This window comes from Kogia breviceps, chromosome 18, assembly GCF_026419965.1.
Source record: "Kogia breviceps isolate mKogBre1 chromosome 18, mKogBre1 haplotype 1, whole genome shotgun sequence".
Lineage (NCBI taxonomy): Eukaryota > Metazoa > Chordata > Mammalia > Artiodactyla > Physeteridae > Kogia > Kogia breviceps.
The window spans coordinates 51,500,548-51,523,956 of NC_081327.1; the positions used below are offsets into that span (position 1 = coordinate 51,500,548).

The 23,409-nt window shown below is 45.6% G+C and overlaps 1 protein-coding gene across 15 annotated transcripts in view; it reads left to right on the forward strand.

Moving 5' to 3' along the window:
* Positions 1-4,145: 4,145 nt before the first annotated feature.
* The window catches only part of GAN (gigaxonin), a 102,730-nt gene continuing 83,466 nt past the window's right edge, over positions 4,146-23,409 (forward strand). For 14 of the 15 annotated variants that reach the window (XR_010837848.1, XR_010837849.1, XR_010837853.1 and 11 more), the window contains exon 1: positions 4,146-4,528. Coding sequence is in view for 4 of the 15 variants with exons in the window: in XM_059046049.2 (XP_058902032.2) it covers positions 4,362-4,528 (167 nt within the window). In the remaining 11 variants the exon portion in view is untranslated. The remainder of the gene's footprint in view (positions 4,529-23,409) is intronic. The other variant, XM_067019833.1, reaches the window with a different exon arrangement.

Consider the following 23,409-nt stretch of genomic DNA (forward strand, 5'->3'; position numbering starts at 1 on the left):
TAATGTTTATGAAGAGTCAACTTGGTGTAATGGAAAAGCTTACAGGGCTGGAAGGCAGATGCTCTGGGCCTGTCTGTCTGCCCAGCTAGGTCACAGGTATGACCTTGACTGACTCCTTCATCATCTTGCTTCAGTTTTCACTTCAATAAAATGAATCCACTGAAGACAATATTTTCCAAAGCACTTCCAAACTACTAATTTTTTTCTTTGCATTATCTTCTCCTGGACTCTTATTCCTCTTTCTAACATTTATTTAAAAATAAAACCCCAAACTCCAAGGTGATTCTTCTTTCTGTTGAGGGTTCATTTTCTGAAGCAAAGTATTTTCTTTTTGCAAATGAAACTTGTTTTTTTCCTGACTGTAAAATGATACATGATCAGAAAAGCACAAAGAGAATAAAAAGTCCTTACAATGATACCATGGAGGTAACTATGTCTGTTTTCACCATCAGTGCCTGTGCAACGGGTATCATATAGCAGGTGCTTAATAAATATTTGTTGAATGAATGACTACTGTTAGTATCTTGTGAAAACATCCTTTTTAGTCTTCAGAGGAAAAAAAGAATCCTTTCTCTGGGGTTGTTTAGCCTCTGAAGAGGCTATAGTTATAGTCACCAGAGACTGAAGCTTGCCGGGACTGGATCGAATCTCTGAGATTACACATTTCACAACAGCTGATGTCTGATATCTATGGAATGCAGGGAAACAGTAACACTAAATACACCACTCTGATGGCCATAAACAATACCAAGCATGACTCGCTTTAAGCAATATCGAGAAAGGCTTCGAAACGGTCCACGGTCTAACAGGAGTGGCTCTGGTAGCAGCTGCCCCACACATCCTTCCTCCCACACCTGGACCCTCTTCCTTCCCTAGAGAACCAAGATGAGGTTTCTGGGGGCACTTGAGTTCAACCCAACAATTTTTATTGAGAATCTAGCATTCTTTTGATTGTTCACTCCCTTCTCAGTAAACCAAGATGGTCTTCTGATTGCCTCTGGAAATGAATGGAAGCCAGATCTTGTCTGCAGACAAATGCTGCATCTTTTTTTCTCAGATGGAATTCGTGGCTCATGTTGAAAAACTGGGACACTGGACATGTGAATCTGAATTTTCAGATCTCTTGAAAAATCGCTGGATTTGGCACCCATGGGCCCTCATCCCCTGGAGCAATCAGCTGGAAGTGAGAGGCAGCCTCCCACCTGACACAGGGGGTGTGTTCTTCAGCTCCCTGTGGTCCCACCTGCCCCTACTTTGCTATATCCTGCCTCCTGGGCTCATTCACCCAACTTGCCAACCTCTAACAGATTACGGGAAGCATTCAGGGATAAGCCACTGAGCGCCAGGCACTGTGCAAGTCTCTTGGAATACGTAAACGCAACACAGCTACTACCCTGGAGGAGCTCGCGTATAAACCACTTAATTACAGCGCAGTGAGCTAAGTGCAGCACAGAAGGCATGACCATGGCACAGCGTGGGGACTCTGCCCAGAGAAACTGGTTGGAGGTTCTCTGAAGGTCACTGAGCTGCATTTTGAAGGATGAATATGAGTGATTCAGGAAGCTGGTTGGTGGGGAATATTGCAAACGGTGGGGGTGGAATGGAGAGCACTTATAAGATCTTCTGCCGATTTGCTGCCTGTTGCACAGGGGAAACTCTCAAGCCAGCAACTACCTTTGCCCTGATTGATGCTGGTCTGTCTACAACCCTCTGCCCAGGTCCTCCCATACCTTCCTTCTGTCAAAACACCAGTGAAGGTTACCTCTACCAGGAAGAGCCTGCCTGACTAATCCCCATTCACCTCCAGTTACTTCAACTAAGGCAACACTCCCATTCTGGGAAAACTGGCTACCTGAGGGTGATTCTGTTATTTGAGCTCTTTGTTTTGTTTTGGAACCTCTGACATTTGAAGAATAGACCAGCATTCCAAGTAACTGATCAGTAAATGTTTATCAAACACCTATGTATTTGATTTGAACTCTTTCTGTCATATATATCATTTTTGGCTCCAACAACGACCCAGCTGAGAAAGAAGACAAACACAAACTGAAAACAGACTGCAATTCAGAAAACATTTCTTAAATGCCTGATATTCACAATTTTTAAAATCCCTCCATCCATCCAACATTTACTGAGCACTAATGGAGCCAGGCAGCGAGCCTGGCACCTAGAAACGGAGATGCACTCAAATATACAAGCTAGCAGGCGACATGGATAAATAAACCCCTTACAGTAATTTTCCTGCCAGAGCAACGTTCAAAGTACGGCAATAACTTCATGAAAGAAGTGTTGACTGCTCCCATGAATACTGGGCAGGTATCATGGAGAAGATAAGCTACAGCTGCTTACCTTATTGACTTTGTATCATGACATTTTACAACGTACACAAAGATATAGAGACGAGTACAACGAATCTCCATGTACCCGTGACCCGGCTTTAAAAGTAGTAACTCATAGCCACTTTTTAATTTTAATTTTTATTTTTTTAACATCTTTATTGGAGTATAATTGTATAATTGCTTTACAATGGTGTGCTAGTTTCTGCTTTACAACAAAGTGAATCAGTTATACATATACATATGTTCCCATATCTCCTCCCTCTTGCATCTCCCTCCCTCCCCCCTCCCTATCCCACCCCTCTAGGTGGTCACAAAGCACCGAGCTGATCTCCCTGTGCTATGCGGCTGCTTCCCACTAGCTATCTATTCTACATTTGGTAGCGTATATATGTCCATGCCACTCTCTCACTTTGTCATAGCCACTTTTGATTCATTTATACCTGCACCCACTTCACTCTATCCCTTTGTTTTGTTTTGAAGCCAATCCTGGATGTTTTAATCATTTCATCCATCATCCTTTTCCCAATCTATTCTTTTGCCAGTGACTCCACCAGAGTTATATACCCTGATTCCCACCAGTAACCCCCAATCCTTGACTGGTTCAGGGTAAAGATCCAAGCCTTTATTGGAGCCTCTGAGTTGACAGAAGGAAAGCCTGAGCTGATCCAGTGAAAACCCCATCCTGCCTTATCTGGAATACTGACCATATTCTTCTGGTCCTTGGCCTTTGTAAAACTGCTAATTTCTTATAAGCTTGTTGAGCCCATAATGTGTGGACAAAACGGGGGCTACATTCCACATTCCCATGTGCCCTTAGCAACCTTTCCAGAAACCTCAGACAGTATGGGGCTTGCTCTGCAGGCCAAGCTGCCCCAGATTTGCTTCCTGTCACCACCTTGATCTTCACTGGGTGGGGAGCCTGGTCACATCTGAACATCTGGCCTCTCTACCTTCCACCCCTTCAGCGTTTCTCTCTCTCTCTGAAATGTACCAACATTATGCAATTGGTTACTCAACCCAGAACATTATCCTGGACTCCCTCTCCCTTCTAATTCTGCCTATTCTTTTAAAGCCATCCAGTACTGTCCACCTCCATCATCACCCTTCCATCCAGGCCACCATTCCCATCCCTCAAGTACGGCAATATTTAAGCACTTTTCTGCCTTTGGCAACCCCCCCCCCCGCCGCCAATTCTCCACGCAGCAGCTGAGTGATCTTCGTGAAACGACCTGCTAAAAACCCTCTCATGGTTCCTAACACCTACGGGATCAAGACCAACTTCCTTATCACTGCTAAGGAGGCCCTGCTTCTGCTCCATCTCCTCCCTGGCCCGCAACCCAAACGCTCTTTTCAGGGCCTGGTTTCTCGGGTCTCTGTGCTCTTACCTGGGAAGCGCCTATTCTCTCGTAAATAGTGAACGCTACAACAACTACTGCGCCCTCGCTTACATGCGTTATCTCACATGAATCCGCCAACAACACTAAGATATCATCTTCATTTTGCAGACGGACAAATTAAGGATGGGCACCTTACCCATGGTAACACAGCTAGTGAGTGGAAGAGCCGAGACTCGGATTCAGACTCACGGCACCAGAGGCCACGGGCTTAACCACCGAGTGCCAGCCTGCCCGCACACCCCTCCACTGCTGCAGCGATTGCTCTCTGCGGCGGACCGCGCCCGGCAGCGCCCGTTCGGGGACCGGCAGCTCAGTAGGAGGAACGAGGCTTCGGATTGGCAGCCTCCGGCGATGCCGGGTGAGAGGGGAGGGCACAAAGGCGCGGGAGCGTCGCGCAGAAATGACGCAATACCGCCGCTCCTTAAAGGCGCCGGACTCTCGAGCGGCGCACGGCGCAGGTGCGTTCCGGAGGCTCGCGGTTTTGCTCGCAGCACTGAGAACCGGCCCGGGCAGACGGGAGCGAGCGGGTTGTGCAGACGGGGTGCGCGCCGGACGCGGGCGGCTCGAGGGGTCCGTTTGGGCGGCGTCCGGAGCCCGACCGGCGGGCTTAGGAGCGGGCGCCGCGATGGCCGAAGGCAGCGCCGTGTCAGACCCTCAGCACGCCACGCGCCTACTGCGAGCGCTCAGCTCTTTCCGCGAGGAGTCCCGCTTCTGCGACGCTCACTTGGTCCTCGACGGGGAGGAGATACCGGTGCAGAAGAACATCCTGGCGGCTGCCAGCCCGTACATCAGGTGAGGAGGGGGCCGGGCGGGGCCGCACTGCCCGGAGTCCGGGGGCGGGGCGAGCCGGGCGTGTCCCCGGAGCCCCTGGTCCCCACCCCCCAGCCGCCGGGGTCCCTCTGGTCACCGCTTAGCGCGGTGTCCCTCCCGGCAGACACCCCGGCCGGGCCCCACTCGTTGCCTCCCCGCAGGACAGCCTCTATGGCTTCGGCCGGGCCGGGCCCGTGCCCTCCACGGGACCCCACTGCCCCTGGAGTTGACCCCGGAGCTCAGTCCCCCCGCCCTCCCTCCTCGAGTTTCCACCTCCCGGCGCTGGCCGGGGCCTCAGAACCCCAGAGGCCCCCAGACGCCGTCCTGGGCCGGCCCCGGCCCCGCGATCGAGAGCAGGGCTTGGGCGGCGCCCGGGAAGAGCTGCCCCCTCGCTCCGGCCCAGCCCGCGGATCCCGGCTGAAGTTTGCCGGCCGTTCGCCTCCAAATCGACGCATAGTGGGCCGGGCCCAGCGCCGCGAAAGCGGCCAGGGAGCGTCCCTCCCGCTGAGAAGCCAAGCAAACACCTCCTCTCCGGGTGTGGGCAGAGGAAAAACCCTGTCGGATCTTTTTCTTAGGATGGACGATCCGACACCCACCCCCACCCCCAGCCCCAAGTTCTTCGCAGAAGTGACTTTCCACCCTTTGTGGGAACTCCTTTTAAAAAGAAGGGTAGTGCGTTATAGACGTTAAAGTAAGCTGTAGCACATTTTAAAAGACTTACTATAATTCTCAGGATGCTGTTACAGCCCGAGGACCATGAGATTTTAGCGACTTAGAGAAGGCATTTTAAAACAAAGCTTAACCTGGTTTGCCAGCTCAGCTAACGAGGTGAATTAAAGGTTGATAAGACAGTGCTCATACAAGTGTGTCACATCTTGAGGGGGCTGTTATGTTACAGCAACTTTCTTGCAAACTGGGTTACTCTTATAATAGAAAAAAAATGCTAGAAGCTGGAGAAACTGCCTAGTAAGCTGGTTAAATATAGACTAATAGTAGAGAATGTCACTAGAATTGACAGGTCAGAAAAGGCAAAATGATGTGCGCTGCATTCTTAGTGCATTGTCCTAGCAGAACTCGGCACACAGACTGCATTTTAACAGTTGCATTGGCAGATATTTGTGCTAAGTCAGAAGCAGTTCAAGTGCTCTGGTAACTTCTGGCTCCTCCTGGCTCTCTTTCTTAAATCCACTTGCACTCTTTGTGGATTTAAAGGTGGGGTTGGGGTGAGTCGTCATCAGTGTGGATTTGGATTGCCAACGTGACAGATATCTCACAGCTGGCAGTTCAGAGCTTTGAGCAGTCAATAAAAAATTGGCATCAGCAGGCCAGCGCCTTCCCTGCATCCAGAGTATTCCCTGTTTGGGGAAATGGTTAGGAAAACTACACTAGATGTATTATTGTAGTTCTGTAAGTGACATCCAGCTGGCTTAAAAGAAAATTGCAAATCACCAAATACATGCTCTCTCTTCCCTTTCCGTGGTTCATTTTTCTCCATAGCACTTGCCACTATAATATACCCTATATTTTACTCATTTACTCTGTGGATCTTCCCCACCCACAGTGTAAGCTCCAAGAGGCCAGGGACTTTCCTTCGTTCATTACCGTGTCCCTGGCACACAGGAAGACCAGTGCCTAGTGGTTAGCAGATGGGTTGAAGCAGGGACTGCCGTCCTTTATGCCACAGAAGATTGGACATGAGAGGAGCAGCCCTGGTGCGTTTCCATTTCAGATGCTCAGTTGTCCCTGTTGAGAAGAGCCCTGCACCTGCTTTCTCCTCCCAGCTTTCACTCTTCTGCGAGTTGTCCGTAGATGACTTCATCTTGGCTTCAGCTCATTAGTCTGATAAATGAGGCATAAAATGCGTCTTCATCTCATTTAATCTTTGACCCACACTGTGAAGAAGTAGGTAATAGTGCTTTGAGCCGCTCACAAGTCTGCACACAGGTTTCCAAAGGTAGTGGTATCACTGCTATATCTGCTGAATTAGGAAAGGTGGGGCATCCACTTGTGACATGGTGGCACATATGAGAATATTTAGTAATGTGAAATGTTATTTAGACTAGCCGTAATTTTTAATGTTTTTTTTAAAGATTTATTTATTTTATTTTATCCTTGGCTGCGTTGGGTCTTAATTGCAGCACGCGGGATCTTTGGTGGGGAACGTGGGATCTTTCGTTGCGGCACGCGGGATCTTTCGTTGCAACGTGGGCTCTTCGTTGCGGTGCACGGGCTTCTCTCTAGTTGTGGCCTGCGGGTTTTTCTCTCTCTTGTGGCGCGCAGCCTCCAGGGCGCGTGGGCTTTCTAGTTGAGACGCGCAAGCTCAGTAGTTGTGGCGCTCGGGCTTGGTTGGTGCGCGGGCTTGGTTGCCCCGCGGCATGTGGGATCTTAGTTCCCCTGACCAGGGCTCGAACCCGCGTCCCCTGCATTGTAAGGCGGATTCTTGACCGCTGGACCACCAGGGAAGTCCCGCTAGCAGTAATTTAGACGTGAAATATTACTAATCGTAGTAGCAGAGCCAAAAGGGACTTCAGACCCGTCTAATACAATTCTGTTACTTTCCAGATAAAGAAGTGGTGCTCGGTGGGCATTAGTGATCTGTATTACAGTGAGGTTATTAGCACTTAATGGTTAAATTAGGATTAGACTCCAGGTTAATGACACCTAGTCTCCTACTCGTTTACCATACCAAGCTACAGCATTACTCGCCTGTAACTATTCTTTGCAAGTCAGTAAGCAGAGTTTACACAATATGTTATGATTTACGTGCTTATTAAGTACTTTCACATGCTGTCTCACTTTGATTTTCATTTTCAACCATCTTGTACAGTAGGCAGGGCAGATATTTTTGACATTTTACAGATAAATATGAATTAGTCAATATGTGTTTTTTCAGTGACTAATTGCTGTAACTTTATTTGACTGTTGAAGTGGTATATTTGTTCTTGGAGTTCTTTTAAAATTATCCATCTCAAGGCTACTTCGAAGTAATATGACTAATTTGTGTTACTACTTAGAAACAAACTTTAATTTTTGATACCAGTGATGTTGGGCTTTTATAACATCTTTGCTTTGTTTGAATGGAACTTAAAGAATTTTATTGAAACAAAATGAGTTTGTATGTTCTAGAACTTGATGTTTCTCATTTTCCCTTTTGAAGCTTAAGCATTTAGGTCTGTGATGTCATTAATATATGGATTGGGAGTTCAAAAGTTTAGTAGTCTCTGAAGTTTTATAAAAATCTGAGTTTTGTTTAATGTCTTCAGTTAGCCTGGTTTTAGTAACTGTCACAGGGGTCTGAAGTTGTGCAGTTTAGAAACAATGTTATATATTGCTTCTGTATCATCAGCCAAGGGAACCAATCCAACACTATTGCACTAGGAATGAAAGCAGCTCATTTCGCATACTTTCTACTTAATATAGAAGTCTTTTAGCCTTACTGGTTGACTCTTTTCCTTTGCTTTATCTTTGGTTTAACATCTGTTTTTCCTCCGGGTCGTCTTAGCAATCATACTGCCTTAGAAACACTTGCAGTATAAAAGGAAAAAGCCAGAAAAAAACCAAGTTTGGCCACAAAACCCCAGTGATAACCTGAAAGAAGACTGTGTAGGGTATGTGTCACGCAGCCTAAGATTCAGATGCTTCAGGGAGGACAGGCAGGAGCTTCCATATTTCATCACTCACTCCAGTAAGTGGGATGCTACTTTCCCAGCATGCCCTCTGCCCAGCATTTTCTCATGATCCTGAATGACATTTTTCCTTTGGTTTGTTGGGAAAACAAAATCTAAATGTAGCTGACGACCTTTAAGAATGATGACATTGAATTCATAGCTATAACAACGACCCACAGCAACCCTTTCCTTTCTCAGCAACCCTGAGACCTTCTGGGAAAGGTTCCCCTGAGGCTTATAGGAAATTTCCTTTTCTCTTGAATATCGTGAAGTTTGCTTTGCTTCATGTCTGAGGCTCTTCTCGTTCTGGCACAATTCCGTTGATCTGATGTGGAGTTCAGACTCCTCTCTTGCGTGAGCTGTAGTTCTTGGGGGGTAATGTGTGTGAAAGGATTTGGCCATGAATTGCCGTGTGATTCTGCAGTGTGGCATTATAGTGGCTCTGTACAGGTTCCAGTCCCATATCCGCTTTGGGAATTTTGGGTTTTCTAGGGAATCTGTTGGAACATGAGTTTGTTTAGCTTTGAGTCCTGGAGAGTAAAGGAAAGAAAGATTCCCAGGATTTGGGGATCCTTTGATGAGTTAGGCAACAGTAAGAATGGCAGTTTTTGTCCCTGTGTTTTGAGAGAAAGCTGGGCTAGTGAGGGTGGAGTGGAGGCATTGGGCCTAGAATCCAGCCTGGATCGTCTTGGACAACTTTTCTGGGCCTAGTCTTGTCATCTGTGAAGTGAGTTTGATTGGGCTCCGTTCTGTTCTCGGTCCGCTTGGCGTGTCTGTGTTGTGGGGAGGGAGTCTGTCTCTGTTCTTACAGCTTTACTGCATCATCTAAAGTTGTGTTGCATATTGATGTTACAGCCTTTTCTTTGCCCTGTCACACAGGTCTTGGTTGGGTATTCTGCTCTATAAATCCAGCCCTGTAGAGTTGTTTTGTAACAGGCATTTATTTTATGCTGTTAATGTGGATGCTTTCCAAGGCCTAATTATTGATGAGCCTGTTTTGCCATGTAAATCTAAAATTTGATTCATAGATGATGCTGATGAAACTTCTTAAGGAGACTAATATGATCTCGGTAGGAGTCCAAGTTTCATGGTGATGTAGAAATTGTTATCATCCTTTCTTTGGCTACTTGAAATCTTCCCTGTATTTTATAAGCGGTAAAGTCCACTAGTGTTGTCTGCTGTGTGCAGAGCAAGCTGTCAGCCCCCAAGTCCCTTTTCTGTCACTTGTGCTCCGGGTTCATAGTCACCTGTGTATGTAGCAGCTCATGAATGATTGTCATAAGGGTTTTGCATAGCGATGGTAACCTGTTAAGTTTCTTAGTTCTCAGGGGTTCATCTAGAAGCTCCAGGTTCTGAGACTGTTGCTGAATGCTGAGCAGTCTTTAAATCAAATCAACGGTACCTACCGCTTGCTGTCCTCTGATGGTGATGGGAAAGACATTGGGCCTGAATATCTTTTGATGGATCGAGGCTTGTTTGTTTTTATCCACCCACTACAAGGCATCCCTTACAGCTGCTTAAAAAGATGAACTCTGTCCTGAAGGGCTTCCAGTCCCGTGGTTCAAAATGATCGTCTCCATCCTTCTCCTCCTCTTCCTGCCCCCCTCCTCCCCTTCCCTTTCCCCCTTTCCCTCCCCTCCTCCTCCTCTCCTTCCCTTTCCCCTTCCCCCTCCTCCTCTTTAGTATTTGCAGTCATATTTGATTAAACTCTTTACGTGAGTTTTTCAAAACCAATATTAAAGTATGTTCTCTTTCAGAAGATCAAAGAAGTGTTTTCTCTGGGCTCCTTAAGGAAACTAAGAGCTTGTGAATTGGAGCTCTAAGTTTAACATAGATGACTTATTTCAGGTGAAATATATGTGTTTATTTGTACAAGGCAGCGGTTGCCACTCTTAGTAGCAGGGAATGCTCTACTTCTGGACAGGTTCTCGGAAGGTTTCAAATGATGAAACAAATCAATAAAATTCTTGTTAGACTAGTGAATCTAACATAAAGTGAAGTGTTGAATGTTTAGATTTATTGTAGAACTTTCCTGAGGGCTGTCATTTTGAGTAATAGTGATGTGATAGAAGTAAATCCTCGCTCCACTGAATACCAGCTGATAAGTTCTCTCTCTTTTACCTGTGCCCTTTGACTTTTACCTCTTCTTCCAGTGTGTATTTTCCTCTGCAAGTCCTCTTCAGTGTTCTTAAAGTAATTTTTATTATATAATTTAGAGAGTCAAGCAAAGTGCTTTTCAACATAGAAAGTTTGGTTCCTTGGATTTAGATTTGGATAATAGAGACGAAGCATCCAGATTACAAAGCCGCCTTATCCGTTGTTTACACTGTTAATCGGTCTGTGTCATGATATCAAAGTGAGGCTTAAAATCTATTTATAATCCATAAAGAAAACATAATTAGGACAAATAAGGAGTTGTTTGGCTTCATCCTTCAGAAGGATACAAATCCATCATTTTGTGCACTAGAGCTATAATATAAATGCATAATTTTTAAGTTGGAATCCTAGGTTAAGGGTGGAGGTGCGGGCGTGTGGGGGTGACAGTTGGCAGGTTAGGGCTGCAGCCTTGAATTTGAGTGCTTCCCATGGGTCCTCTGCCTCCTAAGACACGATGGGTCCAAAGAAGGAAGGAGATCAAAGATGGCCGCTGTAGCTCTATGGAGGGTAAAGGTCGTGTGTCCATCTAAATGTCCTCCTCTGTCACTCAGGTGGAGTTCTTGACCCCCATGCTCAGAAGAGCAGAGACTGAAGTCGTTTTCCTAAGTATTGCCAAAGAGTGTCTTCACCACAGAATGATGGTCTAATGTTTGCTGCTTCCATTTCTCTGTGGGAGTAAATTATATTTTTTTTTTCTTCTTTTCAGAGAGTTTTAGAAAAATAGAATACTTAGGGAAAAATAAAATCTTGGTGAAGTATTTTGTTAGATAAAACAGTTAGCCTTCAGGCAGTAAAGCTTTGGGAGGCAGCACATATCAAGTGGAAGCGGGGAAGACTGGTTTTTAAAAACAGACTGTTATAATGGGTTATAGACCAACACGGTGTCCTTCATTTTTCTGTTTAGAGTTAATGTGCTAATGGATATAGAACCTTAAATATACATTTTTGTTCATAGGTATTTTGTGATTCTCTCAACTACTAAGTATTTTGGTATCTTTTTAGGAGCAATTTTAAAGACCATTTGACACTTGTGATTTTTACGTTAACACGATAAGATGAGTAGAAATATTGTAAAACATAGTTTTATAGTCATATTCGCATTCATCAGTAAACCAGTTGCCTGTGCCTCTGAATAATTGTATATTGTCTAGTACTGTTGAGTTCAAAATATTTTCAGACTTTTGTCACTGAAATTGTTTATATCAGTCCATCCCTGAATTGGAGGAAACTGCATATTTAGGGTGTGAGGTTGGGATGAGTCTCTTCTGACACTTAGAGCACATTCACTGGGAGTGGCCGGCAATGTGAGAAAGGTGGAATTGAGAAAAGCCATGGGAATCCTTAGAAAGAAAGGTCATTGATCACTGATTTCTATTCTTTCCTCGCCAGAGCCCACTTCTGCTTCAGGGATGGAATTGGAGGCCAGCAGAACCCAGGGTCTTCTTGAATATTCCGTTTGGTTAGTCAAGGGAAGAGTTTCCCACATCCATCCAGCTTTTCCTCCTGTGCTAAAGCTGGTATGGGAGGTTCAGACTTACCTCGCAGATTAGAGACTTCTTTCAGGTGTTGTTGGTTGGTTGGTTGGTCTGTTTATTTTCCTGCCTGACTTCTTAACACTGCTGCTTGTATGAGCAGAGCTGCTAACTTTGTTCCTTGCCCAAAAGGGAGAATACCTGTTGATGGCCGAGAGGGAGCAAAATTCTCATTTCTCTCACCTCCTGCAGTGGAGCAGGAGCAAAATAGGTGCTCTGTTTCCTTTCCTTACTGTCTTTATTCTTGTTGGTGGGAAAGGGCATTATGAAAATGTGCACTATTGTCACGCTGTTGGTACATTCTTTAGAAATGTCATCACCACCTTAACCCATATGCTTGTGGGGTTGTGCTCACCAATAATAAAGTACAGTTCAAGAATTAGCATTGTCATAAGTCGTTGAAATGTGTCATGTATTAATTCATCACAGAGTTCCCTGTCAAGGAACCTTATATAACTAGTGTTGACTAATTAGGATTAATCATTCCTTCAACAAATACACAGGAGACACTGGGTATCAGCAACAGCTGGGTGCTGGGGGAGACGGGCAGGAGTTTGTATTTCATGGTTTGTGGAGTGTTACAGCTTCCCAGGCTCCATTGTCTTTCTTGTGTGCTGGCTGCCATTTGAGTGTATATTCAATGATCTCCCACAAACACTGTCAAAACTGAGACTGAGCACATAGAAATCAAAATCACTCAACTTATTTTTTCCACCTGTGGGGCCAGTAAAGGGAAGAAACATAAAGCTAACTGTTTTTAAATTATCTTTGATGTTCACTTAATTTTTCACTACTGTACTATGTAGTGTGGTAGTACCAGAATTTCAAGAATGGGAAAAGAAGAGATTGACTTTATTTTTGGAGTAGTCACTTCTGAAAGTCTGCTCTAAAAAGTATAATTAAGATGTGGCACATATATACAATGGAATATTACTCAGCCGTAAAAAGAAATGAAATTGAGTTATTTGCAGTGAGGTGGACTTAGAGTCTGTCATACCGAGTGAAGTAAGTCAGAAAGAGAAAAACAAATACCATATGCTAACACATATATATGGAATCTAAAGAAAAATGGTTCTGATGAACCTAGTGGCAGGACAGGAATAAAGTTGCAAACATACAGAATGGACTTGAGGACACAGGGAGGGGGAAGAGTAAGCTGGGACGAAGTGAGAGAGTGGCACGGACATACATACACTGCCAAATGTAGAAGAGATAGCTACTGGGAAGCAGCTGCAGAGCACAGGGAGATCAGCTCAGTGCTTCGTGACCACCTAGAGGGGTGGGATAGGGAGGGTGGGAGGGAGATGCAAGAGGGAGAGGATATGGGGATATATGTATACATATAGCTGATTCACTTTGTTATACAGCAGAAACTAACACACCATTGTAAAGCAATTATACTCCAATAAAGATGTTAAAAATAAAATAAAATAAAGAGTATCCTTAAATGACTCATCTGATCATTCGCTACTATGTTAGTAACCGCAATTAATCACATGTACAGAAACAACTTTTTTAATAGAATTATTTATCTATTTTTGACTGTATTGGGTCTTCGTTGCTGCGCGCGGGCTTTCTCTAGTTGCGTTCGTTGCGGTGCGCGGGCTTCTCATTGCGGTGGCTTCTCTTGTTGGCGGAGCACGGGCTCTAGACACGCAGGCTTCAGTAGTTGTGGCTCGCGGTCTCAGTAGTTGTGGTGCACGGGCTTAGTTGCTCCGTGGCATGTGGGATCTTCCCCGACCAGGGCTCGAACCCGTGTCCCCTGCATTGGCAGGCGGATTCCAGAAACAGCTGTTTTTAAGTAGAGAACATAGATCCTTGGCCGAGGTTTCCTAAATGCTCGTTCATTCATTAAAGTTTTCTTGAGCATTTACGTGTGGCGCTGCCGTGCTCTGGGCTTTCAAGGCTCTGGCATCCATGGACTCCAGCTGGGGAGGCAGACAATGAAGAGGCCTCGTTACAGAGAGACGTGAGGGATGGACGTGGCTGCGGCCGTGGATGGGTGAGAGGAGCAGCGCTCTGAGGGAGGGCCGCTTCACCTGAGATCTGGAGGAGGGGCTTCAGTGCGAGCAGAGCTGGGGGCAGAGGGGCAGGGCTCCGGGAGCAGAAGTGCTGCTCTCCGGACACAGGATCAGACTGGCACAGCCAGGGGGGCGGAGGACAGCAGCGCGAGGAGATGATGAGCTGCACATAGCGTGGCAGGGAACCAGACTGGAGGCGTAGCAGGGCCTCCAGTCCTGAGTTCAGGGCTCCCCAGCAAGGTTAAACTTTGGCGGGAACGTCTCCCAGGGGGGCTGTGTGTGGGTAGCCAGCCGGGGAGGTGGCAGGTGTGGGAAAGGGACCTCAGAATTGTTTCTGACGTGGGGTATCCCACGCAAGAGGGCTTAGGTTATATCATAAGGCTTTAGGTTAGGCATTGATGGGAGTCGTTTAGGAGGGTGCCGCAGTGGTTCCGACAGGAAATGAGGGTGCCCTGGGCTAGGGTGGGTCCGTGGAGTTGGAGTGGAGTGGCTGTAGTAGGGAGAATAGCAATAGGACCTGTTGGTGAGCAAAGGGAAAGACCCAGGAGAGCCCCGGGTCACTTCCTCAGTATCCTCAGTGAGCAGTGCTTATCATTGCTTACTGTGAGTATAAGGACAGCTGTCAACGGCTCTGTGGAGTACAGGACTTTACAGCTTAGCTTTGAAGGCACAAAGTGTAGAACCAAGGCTATTTTAATTGCATAGACACTTCTAGCCATAGGAGTTCCGAGGAGGAAGGACCCCTTGTGTGATCCCATAAGGTTTCGTAAACAGAATTGAATACGGCCTCGGGGAGGAATTGGAGGTGGGTGGGTGGGCGGGTAGGGGAAGAGTGGGGCAAGGAGAAGGGTTCAGGCGAACAAAGGTGTGAGCGCGGGGGGGGGGGGGGGGGGGCTCGTATGCACCCAGGGCAGTAAGTATACTTCCCCGGGCTGGACTGGGGCCTTGGCTAGGGATGGGGGCAAATGCTGGTGGACGGGCAGGTCAGGACGGTATTACCGAGTGCCGGGCTAGTTCGCTTAGATTTTTCTTTTTTTTTTTTTTTAACGTCTTTACTGGAGTATAATTGCTTTACAGCGGTGTGTTACTTTCTGCTTTATAACAAAGTGAATCAGTTATACATATATCCCCATATCTCTTAACTTTTTATTCAGTCTTTCACCAGTAGTACTAGTGATAGAAACAGAGCTCTGCTTCAAGAAGGTAACTTGGCGGTTGTTTGTTCACAGGGCCGAGAGGGGGACCAGAGTTGCTTACTGATTCAGGTCAGCACCCCGTGGCGCTGTGGCGCTGTCCCGCGCCCGTGTCAGCAGTAGTGGCCGAGTTGGGGATTAGAGGAAGAAGCCGTCGACTGCTAATTGGTTGTGGGGATTAGGCTGAGGGACAGGGAAGAACTAACAGGTTTTGAGGCCAGCTGCTTAAGAAAAGTGGGAAAGGTAACAGCCTGTCTTCCGTGTGTCCTGTTCAGGGCAGCATTGCTCTGTAAACCCCTTAATTACACTCGTGTAGTTCTTGAAAACTCTGTGGAGTGTGACACCTGTGTGTGTGTGTGTTTCTCACCGCTGCCTCTCTTGACTTCCTGCTTTTTACTGGCAGAGGAATTCCTGTTTGTCCTTCGGGACCCGGTATCCCTTCCTTTGTAACATTTTCCCAATTCTGCCAGATAATCACTCTCTCCTACAGGCTTCCCCGTAGTGTATGGCGTGTACCTTCAGTGTCAGTGCGCCACTGACTTTTATTCAGTGGGGAGAAATAGAACAGACACATGGACTGCGTGCTTTTTTTTTTTAACATCTTTATTGGAGGATAATCGCTTTACAATGGTGTGTTAGTTTCTGCTGTATAACAAAGTGAATCGGTTATACATATACCTATGTTCCCATATCTCTTCCCTCTTGCATCCCCCTCCCTCCCACCCTCCCTATCCCACCCCTCATACGGAATCTAAGAAAAAAAAATGTCATGAAGAGCCTGGGGTAGGACGGGAATAGAACACAGACCTACTAGAGCATGGACTTGAGGATATGGGGAGGGGGAAGGGTTAGCTGTGACGAAGTGAGAGAGTGGCATGGACATATGTACGCTGCCAAACGTAGGGTGGAAAGCTAGTGGGAAGCAGCCGCATAGCACAGGGAGATCAGCTCGGTGGTTTGGACTGGGTGCTTTTAAAGCGTCTTTTATCTCTAGGGCCAGAGGCACTAAATCCATTAGTGGAAAGTCTGTAGGTAAGAGACTTGAGGTGACTGCAGTCTTAAGTACTGATGAAGAAGTAGAAGATCAGAATTCAGGATGCTGTATATACACTGCTTCCAAATAAGATGAAACTTTTGGCTGTGGCGTTTTACTGTGTAGCTGAATATGTATTGGGGACTGGGGGAGAGGGACAGGAGAAACCATCTTAGAACAGATTTTAACCCAAAGAGAGTCTTTTATTTTGTACTGTTTCAGATGGCACAGTCAAGCTCAACAAAGTCCATTTCTGGTGCCAAGAAACCTGGGAGAAGGGGCCAAATTCTTTATTCAAAAGTAGTAGCTCCAGTGAGAGAGCTTTTGTCACAACATGACTAAAGAATTAATAGAGAAGCATTCATTCCCTTGACAACATTTTGGAAGGCGTTTTCAGCTTCAGGTTGTTTAGAGAAGTTTATAACAGTCGATTATAAATTAAGAAGGCGCCAGAAGCAGAAAGATCCTTGTGAGATGCTGAAGTGAAACTCATCCTGAGCTGCCTCTCATTTATTAAGGAAAACTGAAAGGGGGTGTGTTTCAGGCTGTAGTTGATTTTTGGTTTGGGTTTTGTTTTCCTGCTCCCACTATCTCCTTTTTGAAAAAGAAAAAAAGAGCTTCTTAACCGTCACGTCACTTTGGTTTGAACTCCTTTGAAAGGTTGAATACAAAGACAAGACTAAATTCATATAAATTCTTACTTCTCCTTTGAATTTATTCAGGAGTTCCACTTTGCCTTTGAAAAGACATAAACCTTCCTTCTAACTCTTTACATTGGGAAAAGAGGGAATAGAGAGTGAGTAGAAATATGGACCCACTTCTGCAGTATGAAATTTCTGTAGTATTCAGTGCCATGGGTGTACTGCAGCAAAGAACCAGGTCCACCAGTTTTTAATTAGAGAAGACTTGTAAGCGTGCCCCCCAGATCAAAGGGGCTTACTCTTGAGATGGTTATTTCCATGGGCTCCTATATATATATAAATTTATTTACTTATTTATTTTTGGCTGCGTTGGGTCTTCGTTGCTGCACATGGGCTTTCTCTAGTTGCGGCGAGCAGGGGCTGCTCTTCGTTGCGGTGCGCGGGCTTCTCACTGCGGTGCTTCTCGTTGCGGAGCACGGTCTCTAGGTGCGAAGGCATCAGTAGTTGTGGCACGTGAGCTCAGTAGTTGAGACTCGTGGGCTCTAGAGCGCAGGCTCAGTAGTTGGGAAGCACAGGCTTAGTTGCTCTGTGGCATGTGGGATCTTCCCAAGCCAGGGCTCAAACCCGTGTCCTCTGCGTTTGCAGGCAGATTCTTAACCACTGTACCACCAGGGAAGCCCTCCATGGGCTCCTAAGGTTATAGGAGGAGCCTCTTTTAAACAGCATCTGAAAAATCATACCTGAGGAGAACGCCTGGAACTATTTGACAGGTTGAGGCATGAATGTCTTTCTTTTATTTCCAAAAAGTCAGGGTGTGACCAGAACAAAGAATCAGCCTTGTTTCATTCTAGAAGAATTTTTGGCTTCACCAGTTGCTGCCTCATGATTCTGTCTTTGAACTCATCCTAAAATTTTAACATGCATTTTCAAACCTTGTCTTTTAAAGGGTAAATTTTATTGACTGCTTTACTTTCAGATGTACAAGAACTAGATTTAAATTTTCAGAATTTTTCATACAAAAAGTTTTATGGAAAACCACACGAGGGTTCAATTATTTATGTCACCCTAAGTTCTGGTTCTGAACAGGGTACTTCATATGTTGTTACAGTTGTATTCTATATGTACATATGATTTCTGGTTCATCTTTTCATTTGAAGTCAAGTCGTGTCCCCCTTATCTCAGCGTAATGCCCATAAGTCAAGTCGTGTCCCCCTTATCTCAGCGTAATGCCCGTAATCATTTTTAATAGCCATTTGCTGTGACGTCATATTGCTGCTCCGTACAATTTGCTTCATCATTCCTCTTGGACATTTTAATTTGCAGTTATAGGGCTTCCCTGGTGGCGCAGTGCTTGAGAGTCCGCCTGCCGATGCAGGGGACGCGGGTTCGTGCCCCGGTCCGGGAGGATCCCACATGCCACGGAGCGGCTGGGCCCGTGAGCCATGGCCGCTGAGCCTGCACGTCCGGAGCCTGTGCTCCGCAACGGGTGAGGCCACAACAGTGAGAGGCCCGCGTACCGCAAAAAAAATAAAATTAAATAAATAAATAATAATTTGCAGTTATTTTTTTCCTCTGAATAGTCACTATAAACATATTAGAAAAAAAAAACCCCAAAAACCTCTTGGCTGTTTTTTCTTTGTATTTTTTTGTGGGCAAACCCACTGTGGGGACTATGTCCCAGGCCTACCTGTTTCTGAAGATAGAAACAAATTTGTTCTTATTATATGAAACCAGATTACTGTCCAGGAAGACTGGATGATCACATCAAGACCCTGGCAGTGTGTATCTGATTATTTCTTTTCCCCTCAGCTTTACTACCATCGCCTGGTCCCTTTTGCAAGTGGTTTCTCACAGTTATTACTATTTTGCATATTTTTACTATTTTGTTAGGCTGGATTTCTCAATGTTGTATGTTTGCCATGGTGAGAATATTTAGAGCAGGGTTTGGCAAACTTTTACTCTAAAGGGTGAGAAATATTTTAGGCTTTCCAGCCCACATGTGGTCTCTGTCACATACTCCTCTCTGTTTGTTCTTATTTTTAACAACAACCTTTTAAAACATAAAACCCATTTGTAGCTCAAGGGCCATGCAAAAACAGGCTGTGGGTTGTAGTGTGTCAACCGTGATCTAGAGTATTTGAGTTTTTAAAATTTGGACATAAAACCTCTAACGCTGGTGATCATCTTTAATGCGGTTTAAACATCATGTCGTGATTTGCGTGCCGGTCTTCCAGAGAGCAGAGGCTGGCGGTCAGGGCTGAGTCTCCCTGGCTCCCTCACCTGCTCTCCCCACCGCCCCCCGTATTCATCTCTTTCTTCTTGGCTGGTCTGTTGTGTATCCTCTTCCTTCTCCTTAAAAACAAATTTTTTTTCCCTTCCTTTCTAGCTCCTTTTCCCAAGCATGAAAGTATGGTCAAGTCCTTTCCAGCAACGGGCGCTTAGGAGGTGTGCAAATGGCGAATGAGTGCGCCCGTTGAAAGCAAACATACTCTGCATCCTCTTCTAACAAGTGCACGACTTCCTTGACTTTGCTCCGACGATTCTTGCAGGAAGAGACTCTGTATCTCGGCCTCGGCCTCGCCTCCTGCTTCACTCTGCCCGTAGGCTCGTGTCTTCTCACTCCATTAAAACTGCTCTTTCAAAACTTGCTAAGTATGATGGCCAAATCCAGTGAAAACGTTTTTTTTTTTTGAAGTAGAGTCGATTTACAACTGTGTGTTAATATCTGCCATACAGCAAAGTGATTCAGTTATACACACACACACACACACACACACACATATATATATACATTCTTTTTTAAAATATTCTTTTCCATTATGGTTTATCATAGGATATTAAATATAGTCCCTGTGCTCTACAGTAGGACCTTGTTGTTATTCATTCTATATATAAAAGTGCACATCTGCTAACCCCAAATTCCCACTGCATCCCTCCCCCTCGGCAACCACAAGTCTGTTCTCTATGTCTGTGAGTCTGTTTTTGTTTCATAGAGAAGTTCATTTGTGTCATATTTTAGATTCCACATGTAAGTCATATCATATGGTGTTTGTCTTTCTCTTTCTGACTTATTCGAGTTCCAGCTTTTAAGTGCTTCTCGTACTCGACCTGTCTGCTGTGTTTATCACTCTAGGGCGTTTCCGTGACGCCCAGGCTCTCCAGGCCTCTGTGACACCTTTGTCCCATTTCCCCTGCAGTCTCCTTTTCTGGCTCTTTCCTCGTCTGTCCCTAAACGTGGAGTGGCACAAGCTTCTGTCTTCTCCCCGAACTCTCCCCACGACAGTCTCATCACATCAGCACCAGAGGTGCTGCTGCCCCCTCTCTTCTGAGCGCCAGGCCTGGACGGCCGCCGGCCAGCTACACGGCCACCCCGCACCCAGTCAGCTCCAGCGCCCTCTGTCCCCAGGCATGTTGTCCTTCATTACCAGACTCTCCAGGAGAAACGGGGGAGTCCTCAGGGCGCCACCCCCTCCCTTACCCTGCCGGAAGCTGTCTCTTCGTTACCATCGCCGGCACTCGTGCTCTAGCTTCCATAATTCCTGACTTGTGGCAGGATCTCTGCTGCTCCGTCAGTCTCCCAAAGCTGCCACCAGAGTGATGTTTCTAGAATGTAATTAGATAATGTTCGAGACTCCAGTGTCTTTGGGGATGTGGCTGATTCAGGCACTGGGGCAGGAAGAACATACTATGTGCCTGGAGCATTTGTGCCAGAAAGTAATGTAAAGAGGTGCTCAAAGGAAGATAGAGGCTTTAAGAAAGAGCACAGACTTGGCCTGAAAGAAGTCCTGACAGCCAAAGCTGGAATGATTTGAGCAAGAAAATGAATACCAACAACATTGGATTATAATCCATAGAATAAAGAAATACCTATGTGTCTGTGGATAAATAAATGGATGGATGGATAAATAAATCAATGGTGGAGAAGAAACAGTTCTTTCTTACAGAAGAATTTCAATTAATAAATGTAGAAGAAGGAATAAGAGAATAGGAAATCATCCGTTGAACCCCACAGTAATAATGGAGACTAAAATTGGTGGACAGGAGTTTGAAGAGAAAAAGGATATTTGCATATTCTCACATTACCTCTTCTGATATAGTTATTAATTGCAAAGGGAAAAATAGTATCTTAGAGTGGAGAAACCTAACAGCACCTAACCAAGTGGCCAAGGTTAAGGTCAGCACATTGACACGTGGTTAATAACATGCCCAAGGTTAATAGCCTATTGACATCATGTTTTCCCTGATGTGACGGGCACAGCATCACTTTGGTAGTATCCCTGCCAGAAATGCTCAGCCTCAGTCTAACCATAAGAAATTAGACCCAAGTTCAGGGACATTGTACAGAATAATTGACCAGTGCTCACCAAAGTGTCAGGTCTTTAAAGATGAAGAAAGACTGAGGAACTGTCACAGGTTAGGTTAGGGACACAACAACTAAATGCAGTTTGGAACCCTGGATTGGGTCCCAGAATGGAGAAAGGACATTAGGGGGAAAACTGGTTAAATTTGAATGAAGTCTATAGTTTATTGAATAGTAATTGACCAGTCTTTATTTCTTAGTTTTGATCATTGTACTAAGATTATATAGGTTACATACTAAGTGAAGTAACCAGAGAAAGACAAAGATCAAATGATGTTGCTTATATGTGGAATCTTTAAAAAAAAAAAAAAAAAAAAGATACAAATGAACTTGTTTACAAAAGAGAAATAGACCCATAGGCGTAGAAAACAAACTTATGGTTACCAAAGGGGAAAGGAGGGGGGATATATTAGGAGTTTGGGATTAACATATACACACTACTATATATAAAATAGATAACCAACAAGGACCTACTGTAGTATGCAGGGAACTCTACTCAGTATTTTGCAATGACCTGTAAGGGAAAAGCAATCTGAAAAAAAATAGATGTATATGTATGTATAACTGAAGCACTTTGCTGTACACCTGAAGCTAACACAGCATTGTAAATCAACTATACTTTAATAAAAATTTTTTAATAAATTTTTTTTAATTTTAAAAATTAAAAAAAATTTTTTAAGACTATGTAATTTATTAACAGTAGATATGTTTCATGAAGGGTATACAGGAACCCTACAATTCTTAAAAACTTTTTTGTGAGTTTAAAATTATTTCAAAATGAAAAGACTTTTAAGAAACTCCTCATGAGTGTCTCCATTTCCCTCAAGGTGAAGTGCACCTTCTTTTGCATGGTCCCTCGACCTGGGTTTGTTTGATTTCTTACAATCCGGTTGAGGTGACGCATTTTGGGCGAGAACAGCACACGAGCGATGCTGCGCCCTCCTCGGTGCGTTGTATCAGGGGTCCGTGTTGGCAGTCTGTCCCAACATCAGTCGTGTTGGTTTGATCACGTGGTTAGAGATGATGCCCGCCAGGCTAATCCACTCCTTTTTCTCTTTGTAATTAACATGTAACTCATGGGGCGAGACGAGACTTTGAGATGAGGTATATATTGCATTCCCCGTCAACTTTCACTCTCTAGTTTTAGCATCCGCTTATGCTAAAAGGAACTGTCATGCCTTCTGTATGTGTTAGTCGGGCTCCTTAATTTTAGGCTTAAGCAGCTGGGTAGGAAATTGTACCGTTTACCACGAAGGGGACAGCAGAGGGAGGAACAGGCTTTCCGCAGGTTGGGACAAAGATTTACTGTGGAACGTAAAGGGTACTTTATCTAGAGGCTTCAGATGAGGGAGTTAAAACCCAAATTCCTAGAAATGACCGGTAACGTTTCATTTTACTAACATTAAGACCGTGGTTAGAAGTGACAGTTGGGGCTTCCCTGGTGGCGCAGTGGTTGAGAGTCCGCCTGCCGATGCAGGGGACACGGGTTCGTGCCCAGGTCCGGGAGGATCCCACGTGCCGCGGAGCGGCTGGGCCCGTGAGCCGTGGCCGCTGAGCCTGCGCGTCCAGAGCCTGTGCTCCACGGCGGGAGAGGCCACAACAGTGAGAGGCCCACGTACCGCAAAAAAAAGAAAAAGAAGTGACAGTTGGTCAGTTCCTCAAGGGTGGGATCCACCAGCTGGCTGAGATCCAGTTTCTAAATCCATGCCCAGTGCCGAGTGCTGTGCCCGGGCAGTGAAGGCACTAGCTGTGCAAAACAGGGTCACCATTTTTATGGGTTTGGTCTCACTTTACAGCCTTCCCTCTGGCAATTGCTGCATGTCTGCCAGGGGTAATTAATGTCACCCGTGGTCGTGTACACCCACTGTCCCTGTGATATTTTGTGGCTTCCACCTCCCTCCCTCTCTCCCTGTCCGCCCCCCACCCACCCCCAGCACCGGCTCACAGTCTACACAGTTCCCTTGAGCTGTCCCTGGTTGAGGTGTAATTCACACTTTGCACGTTCTCTTTTCAGAAAACATCACCTTCCCTGAGGTAAATTTCTCTTCTGTTCAAATCACGTGACTGGAAGGCATATACTTTGTGTTTTCATATTTCTTCCAGATGTTGATGTCATTGGATGTGGTTGCTCAGAGCAGGTCTCAATAGGAAACACTGTACCTCAGAGTGGATGATGTGATAAGAGAAGGAAGATGGAAAACATTCTTGTGAATCGTCACGTGTTGTGTGATCGGGGAGCGGGGGGTGGTCAGGGACAG